Source organism: Mus pahari, chromosome 22 (assembly GCF_900095145.1).
Source record: "Mus pahari chromosome 22, PAHARI_EIJ_v1.1, whole genome shotgun sequence".
NCBI lineage: Eukaryota > Metazoa > Chordata > Mammalia > Rodentia > Muridae > Mus > Mus pahari.
The window spans coordinates 18,857,852-18,866,275 of NC_034611.1; the positions used below are offsets into that span (position 1 = coordinate 18,857,852).

Here is an 8,424-nt window from a genome sequence, read left to right on the forward strand (position 1 = left end):
GATGCTCTGCTCCTATGGGATACAGGAAGGTCTCTAGCCAAGGCGTGGTGATGCTCTGCTCCTATGTTTGGCTCCTTACTGACTCTGATGCCACCAGGGATTGAGAAGTACATATGAGGTCCTCCACACTTTCCCAGACTCATCTGTTACCTGTGCCTGCTTTGAACTAGGTGAGCGCTCCCTGCCACTTCATTTCTGACTCTATACACGACTTTCTTCTCCCTTGAAGATGGGACAGAGGCAGAAGCTGGGCTACAACATGTTAAAGGATGAACAGAAAATAAAGTAAAAAGGCAACGCTGCGCTGTGCATTCTGTCAAGTGTGGTCACTACACTGAAGAGGCGAGGTTGGGGGAGGTGGCGTTTAGGAGGGTATCAGGGGCTTCATTTCACTGCATTTTATGAGAGATAATAAGTGGCTGTATTAGTGAAACAAGTGAAAGAAGCCAGAGAAGGAAAAAAAAAAAAGAACTAAGCTGTCAACAAGAGAACAGCTGAGAGAGCAGAATGTAATCTGGAAGGGACACTGCCAAGAGGTTGAAAAGAATGGAGACTAATAGTTCACTGGAGTCAGCAATCATTTGCAAAGACTATGAATGATTCTAATAACCAAAGGGAAGAATAGAGAGCACATGGCACATCTCAGACCCACTACTTGCTCAAGAACTGATTTTTTTAACTACAAATTTATTTAGTAAAAAGTAAAATAGTATGTGTTAAATTCAAATGTTTAAATTAAAAAAAAAACCTTTTTAAAAAGTATTATGGATTCTGGAGCCATACACTAATTCCACAGTCATAGGAGGGATACAATAAGTATAAGCTTTCCTAAGGTTCTGAAATAAACACATAATAAAATTTAGACTAATATATTATTCCTTAAAGGAATGAAGCAAAGAAAATCCAATAGTATTCACCAGCACACTTGGGCCATGTATTCTTTCCAATAGTGTCATATACAGCACTTCCAGTAGGTGGCGCAATGAAACCAATTTTCTTAAGTATTGCGACAAAGTACAGAAGCTAATATTTTATAATTACTATGCCACAATCAGAAAATAATGGAAATAGATTAAATTTTTATGTGCCAATTTATTAAAATACGTCAGCACACCTAATCTATGAGTCAAAGTCCCTTTATGGAAATAATATGAACTGATCTACGAAGCCAGCAGAGACAGAAACAGTGTGACAAGGATGTCTACAGAGGCCATGGCTTTGGGCATAGATGGGAAGGGGGCGGGGGTTGCTTAGCTCTTCCTTCCCGCTGGAATCGTTCACGTGGCAGACAGCAAACAGGCTGTGTACAGTCTGTGTCTGTTCCTACTTTGGATATAATAAGGAAAGAGTGCTGGAGTTAAAGTCAGGACGCATTTGGCTTCTGTTGTTCCCAACTGCACGGTCATGGGCAATGGACAACAATAACCTGAGCCTTGGAATTTTGATTAAAATAACCCTAAACACATCTTCACTACAAGAGTATTTATTATAATTCCAGAAGAGAACAAACGGTAGCTGGTTTTATAAATGATGTGAACAACGGGGTGAGACATGAGTTTGTAACTGTAAAGACACCTGCAGGCCAAGCGGCCCCAGAGTGTTCAGGGACACTTACCTGCCCCCTCGGGGCCCCGCTCCTCCGGCTCAGCCTGAGTCTCTGCCTCCTCCTCCGGTGGAAATGTCCTCTCAGAAGGAGATCTTTCTTTAAGGCCTGCATTTTTTATTCACAGTGTTAACTAAGACTTCTTTTTTTAAAAAAATTACCTTTATACTTTAAACCAGAAAAAGTAACTTTCAAACATTTGATTGGTGGGACAAGAGGCTCGGGCTGCCCAGTACTGTGTTTAAAACCGAGGAAACGTCTCTTTCATCTCATGAGGGTCTTCCGTGTATCTAAGACTTTTTTTTAAAGGGGTTGATAAATACTCGCAACATAGACTACCACGTCTAGCCTGGCCAAAAGAAGATGCGTGGGAGTCCAGGCTCCTCTCTTCTTTAAGAGGATGAGTAAGGACTTCGTAAGCCAGAGCTCAGTGCCCAGTAGAAGGAATCATAAGACACCCAGAAGCTGGGCTGTGCACACTCCAGACCTGAATTCACTTTTCATGTGTCATGGTTCATTCTTCAGGGAATACCAGAGTTTTAAATAAATCATATGTAACGCACTACAAGTTTCACCAAGTACCACCTGTCAGCAACCATATTATTTTTCTAGAGCTAAAAGGTATCAAAAAGTCCGTTTAAAAAGTAAGGAAAGCTGGGCAGGGGTGGGGGCACACCTTAAATCCCAGCACTTGGGTGGCAGAGGCAGGTGGATTTCTAAGAGTTCAAGGCTAGCCTGGTCTACAGAACAATTCCTGGGCAGGAAGGGCTACACAGAGAAGCCCACTTCAAAAACAAACAAAACCAAACAAAAGAAAATGGTAATAAAAAAATAAGGCAGGAAGCAAGTTAATATAAGCCACATAAACACTAAGTTAGTGCTTTGATGTGTTGCATGTGGAACGGAACATTAGATAAATCCTTAATGTTCAGGAAACCAAGGCAGGACTAAGAGTCCAATTCTGTTGGCTGAGTTTGAGCTTCTTTGCCCTCACTGAGGGCTGGATGACAGTGGCATCTGGGAAGATGTGCACAGTGGCCCTTGAAGAAAGGTCAAGCCAGCTCTCACATTCTGCAGATCATAGGTACCACTGTACAGCTAATGCCCACATCCCCCTTATGTCAACTCAAGCATTTTCCTTTTTTAATCTTTGTCTGGTCTCTTATTCTTGTTTCTGCCAGAGGCCACTTCTGTACTCTTACAGAGCTTGCAAAAGCAGCAGGCTGGCTCAGCTATCTTCTATTTCCTCAATTTCAACACTCCCTGTACACACTACCACCACACACCGCTGTGTTCTACACATCAGTGTAATCTACCTATAAAAGAGATTTCAAACTAGTTCACTTGCTGAGAGCGTGGGTAGGGTTGAAAATCCTCGCAATGCCTCACATCCACTTGAAATACAGCGTGACTACTACAAAGCGCTTTCGCACTGATGTAACCCACCCTTTTACCTCTCGACTGGCAGTGGACGAGTTGTGCTCAGTCAATGAGGAGAGGCTTAGGATTCCATAGGCTCATGTGCTTTGTCTCTGCATTCAGTACTTCAGTCAGCAGCTGGCCAAAAGCAATTGCTACAGAAATGCCTACTTCAGGGCTAGGGCATGAAGTGGGGCCCACTCCTGCCAGCCCACTGCTACATAGGCTCACTGCAGGGACAAAGTGCCTTTGATATACCTGGTTGGCACAGGGATGTCCGTGGAGAAACAAGGATTGCAACAATCTTGCTCTTACAATTTACAAGAGATTCCTAAGAGGAATGCAACAATCTTGCTGTTACTATTTTCAAGAGATTTGACTGTGACCACGATTTCTCTATTATGTGTCTAGTTCCCCCCCAGGTGGTATCAGTCAGTATGTGCCTGGTGTCCTGCAACAGTTACTATATTCTCGGAAGTGTCATACACATAACTGGCTTTCAAACTGGTCTGCATTTGTGTTTTCAACATTAGTCCCATCCAAGTCCCATCAGGCAGATGCAGGTACCTGAAACCCCATTCTTACCAAACCTGGAAAAGTCCATTTCATTTGAAAAAGGAAAGAAATGATATAAGTATTTAAAGGGTGCCAGTCTAAGTCTTCAGACACAGTACACAAAGAGCTAGCTTTCTGTAACTCAACTGGGACTCACTTATCTTTACAATCCGAGGATAAAAAGAATGGAAAAATCTATCAAAAGAAAACACTGCCCCGCTTCATTTCCACCCAAACCATCAGTCAAGCGACATACTTACAAACAGTTAGTCAGTGCTATATCCAGAGGGGATAATAAATAAACTTTATTACATTATTATATAATTATATAATATATTATATTATATGCAGAAATAAACTTTATTATAAATTTCAAAGCAGTGAAGACCATATTTAGACATCTCCTTTACTGGGCCCCTACAAACTTTTAACAAAAGAAGTCACACTGAAATGGCTTTAATAACCCAGGGAGAAGCCCTGGCCCTCCCTGTACTGTCCCTCCTGCTACACAAAACCAGACATAAGTAACACATGTGACCAATTCAGACTAAGAGGAAGGCTTTCGTTGTTTGTTTGTTTGTTTATTTGTGGTAGAGCTTGATTCATTTCTTCACAAGTACAAATGACAAAGGGTTAGGGCTGGAACTTGAAATGACTATTTGAAGTTACATTATGAAATGCAATCCATTTGTGGTCTAGTCCCGGTGGATGCATACAATGAAATTAAAAGGTACCAGTTTAAGTTTTCAGACACAATACACAAAGAGGCGGCTTTCTGTAACACAACTGGGAATCATTTATCATTATAATCCAAAGGATAAAAAACATGGAAAATGTCACAAAAGACAATACTGCCCAGCTTCATTTCCACCCAAACTATCAGTCGAATGGCATACTTACAAACAGCTGCTCCGTGCTATATCCAGGCTACATCCAGATTCACACTAGCTTCAGTTCTCTCTCTCTCTCTCTCTCTCTCTCTCTCTCTCTCTCTCTCTCTCTCTCTTTCTCATAACTTAATTGGTAGAGCAGATGCAGGCTGGCTTGCTCTCTCAGCCCCTACCTTAGCCTCAGACAATGACAGCTCCCAGAGGCAAGCCTCTTCCAGATGAGCTATTCAGAAGCAAAGAGACCACTGCCCGGCTGCTCCAGATTTTTGATGAACTCTTCCTGCCATGTTGTACTTCACAGCAGCTGCTAACTGACACTACTGAGGTTTGAATGTCATCAGGCAAGGACAATCAATAGTGGGATAAAATTTAAAACTTTTTCTTACAACATCTTGGTTTTTGTTCTGTAGATTCATTACACAAGTTAGAAGGCTTTTTAAAATTTACATTTATAAATAGCTGTTTCTTTCATTTTAATTTAAAAAATGCAAGAAACTACCAAATGTAAATGAAGCCAGGATTTAAGCCATTCACAGTATCCTTGACACTAAAGACAATTCTCTTGGGCCCATTAATGATATGCTTTACAGAATTCAAGGCTATCCAACCACACCCACCAGGAGGAGAACAAAATAATATGATCTACCTCCATAAACGTAACAGCTTCACACTCCAGAAATGTGTTATTTATTTACATCGAACAATTCATCAAACTGTTGATGTACCCATCAGCTGTTAATGTAAGGAACTCTTCCACAGTGAGTGAGCATGTACAGTACAAGCCTTCCAGAAGGAACAAGTTAAAAACCCAGAAAGCAGAAACCGCACAGGTTGCTAGGTAGAACAGATGTTATGGAGAAGCTGTGTCCAGAGGGCAACCTAAACAAAAGTGCTTAGCAACTGGATCTCAACAGACTTCTAAAGGTCAGAAGGGCAGGGCCGTGAGCCGCACTACAATCCTCAGGCAACGGAAGAGAACAAACTTAGAAACCTGAATCAATGGGGCAGGAAAGGCAGGCAGGGTTTAAACACAGAAAGGCCCTAGGATACGAGGTCCCTTCCATCCAAGAATAACGAATCACCTTTCCTAAGAATTACACTGTTCTTTAGTATTCACGGAGGATTAGATGGAGGACCTCCAAGATAAAAAAGCCAAAGATGTTTAAGTCCCTTATAGAAACTGGGCATTGTCTATAATCTCCTATATACTTCCCCCTGCACACTTCCTGCCATCTCTAGTTGCTAACCATATCCAACACAATAGAAATTCTACATAAATGTAAAACCTAAGACTTCTTTAAAAATTATTTAGTCTTCAGTGTACTAATACTATGGTGTAGCGGCTAGGTGAAAGTTGATCTTACCCCCCCTCCAGATTCCTCCAACTATTGTCACTTTTGCAGAATTGATGCCAAGATGAGCAGCTGTTCCACATGCATATGGCCTAACAATACAAATCAATACATCCTGAGAAAAAAAAAGGCTAACAAGCACATGAAACCTGACAGATATTCGGAGAACTCAATACACCAAAATGGCACAGATGCTAATCGATCATGCTAGAAAGTTTCTTCTCGTTCCTGCCCTATATAGTCAGTAAATACATATCTTATTAGATACACTAATAATCTCAGAACTAAGCAAGAGTCTGAGATCACCAGAACCAAAAACTGCCCCCTTGATAAAATAGGAGGGCTCTTTATTCAAGGGACCTTTACTGGATCCAGGAAAGATAGAAAATCAGGAAGTGGAAATGTATGCCACCGTACAGAGAGTGACAATAAGGCTCTTCCCTAACCGCCTGGATTCAGGACCAGAAAGGAGACTCCACCAGGACTGGACAGTGTCCTCTCCTTACCATCATGGGAACAGGAGCTAAGGGAGTTCTGAGCACCCAGGTGTGGATAAGCTCTGCAGCCTGAGAAAGCAGGGTGCATCTGCAACTGGCACTCAAGACGCCTTTCATTTCCACCAAGAAAGAAGGGGAAACCCGGCAAACCCAGCATCCCTTAAGTAGAGACAGATCATTTAGGCCCAGTAAAATGAGGGGGGGGGTGTCCCAATTTACTTTTTCATTTATTCAAAAATCAAATCTCCTGCCCCACCCCTTGCACACATAGCAATAATTGCAGTTACTCAAGCTTTTCTTGGCTTTTCTTGTAGAAAGCTAATGTTTCTCTTCCAAAGGTCCCCAATTGTCTTAAAAGGCCTAGAACCTTTCAGCTCTGCGTATATTCCCCATTCCGCAAGCAAACACTGGCTATAGACTGTTGGTTACCGGCCAGGTAGTGTGCAAGTCACAGACTGAGAGCAAGGGTGAACAGCTGCTGGGCACTGCGGCTGTGGCACCGCGCCCAGCCTCCCAGGTAAGCCACACACCACACCATAGATGTCGATGTGCCGGGGGGCTGGGTCCCACACAAGGGTATTCTTGGCAGAGGGAACTGCCACAGGAGCATGCTCTGTACTTTGTTTTTCTACCTCAGCCCTTTGTTATCACACATCATTGCATTCGGGGGACTGTCCACCTGACAGCCCATCTCTGAGTCCCCATCAAGTCAGTGACACACTGCAGATTCTCTGAGGGGGCAGGGGGAAGGTATCAAGTGAGAGTGAGTCAGCAGTGAGAAATACTGCTGCAGCATTTAACAAACACCACTATCACAAATAGGAAAGGCTTTAAATAGACCATACAAATGTAAATAAAACCTCTTGCAGAAATTGATGTCTGTGAAAAGAAAACCAAGCCAAATAAAAAACAAAAATCTAGCTTTTGTGGTTATATCCTTGAGCAAGCAGGATATGGGAATGCAGTTTACTACAGAGGATTTTTTTTTTTTCTCCGATTTTTCATGAAACCTTGTGTAGTGGTGCATGGCTATAATCTCAAAAGGTTAAGGTTAGATCAATAGGATGCAAGATCAAGGCCAGCCTGAGGTGCAGGGTGACAGCCAGCAGGACAACTTAGTGAGAGTCTGTCTCAAAATAAGAACAAAAGGAATTAAGGAATAGCCTTTGTTTAAGCAATGGTAGGGTCTGCATTCAACCCCCAATACCCTGAAAAAAAAAAAAAAAAAAACGTTTGTGTGAAACTCTAACTGCCTTAATACTCACCCTTCAGCTTCCGAATGATAGAAATGTTCTCTTCAGAAACACCAGGAAGAAACTGAAAACTCACAATAAAGCAAAGCTGGCTGTATTTATTATTACATTGTCATTCCACCATGTTCTCTCGCTGTCTAAAATTCCTGCAGGTCAAGGGTCAGGATGGGACCTCTGTCCCATGGCTTCTTACAGTAAAATATCCACTCTGACCAGTCACGTTCAACTCTCTATATTGGGGCAGAGGCAAAGAGAGGAGGAGAAAAGATCTGGAAACCAACACAGAGCCTGCCAGCCTGGAGCACAGCGGACCGGACCGTGCGGCATCACTGCCTGCCTGCTCCTCGCCTGCCTCCCTGAGGGAGAGGAACGTCCTTCCAGGGAAGCAGTGTTCCTTCACCCACACTGTGACTGTGGACACTGTTCACAGCTCAGGTCTCATCGACTGCAGCAAACCTAGACCCATCCGTAGTGTTTCACCGGACCAGGAGCGCATGGCCATCTGAGAAGCAAGACAACGTTGAGGAAGGGCCCAGAGAGGAGCACAGAGGCCCAAGGTTTTATACTGAGAACTAGAATAACCACCTAACGCCATTCTCCCAGCCCTCACAATGGTATGAGATACCAAAGCTGTCTATGTAATCTAACTGAAATGGACTTACCCATGTAACTGAGAGAATCCAGGAGACTAACCCTATGTAATGGCAAATACCCGAACTTGCTGAAGAACAATAACGAATATTTCATGGTAATGCAGTAACTGACATATGCTGAAGTAGGCATTTGTGAATGTTTTCACTGACAGCCCCTAAAGAGCATGTCGTTGCTTGGTGGAATGTTCTGAGTATAAAACTT

At 42.8% G+C, this 8,424-nt stretch overlaps 1 protein-coding gene across 18 annotated transcripts in view; it reads right to left on the reverse strand.

Moving 5' to 3' along the window:
- Positions 1-8,424, reverse strand: part of Asph (aspartate beta-hydroxylase) — a 210,658-nt gene that overhangs the window by 141,659 nt on the left and 60,575 nt on the right. For all 18 annotated transcript variants that reach the window (XM_021221962.2, XM_029533263.1, XM_029533265.1 and 15 more), the window contains one exon: positions 1,616-1,711. In XM_021221962.2, coding sequence (XP_021077621.1) covers positions 1,616-1,711 — 96 coding nt within the window. The remainder of the gene's footprint in view (positions 1-1,615; positions 1,712-8,424) is intronic.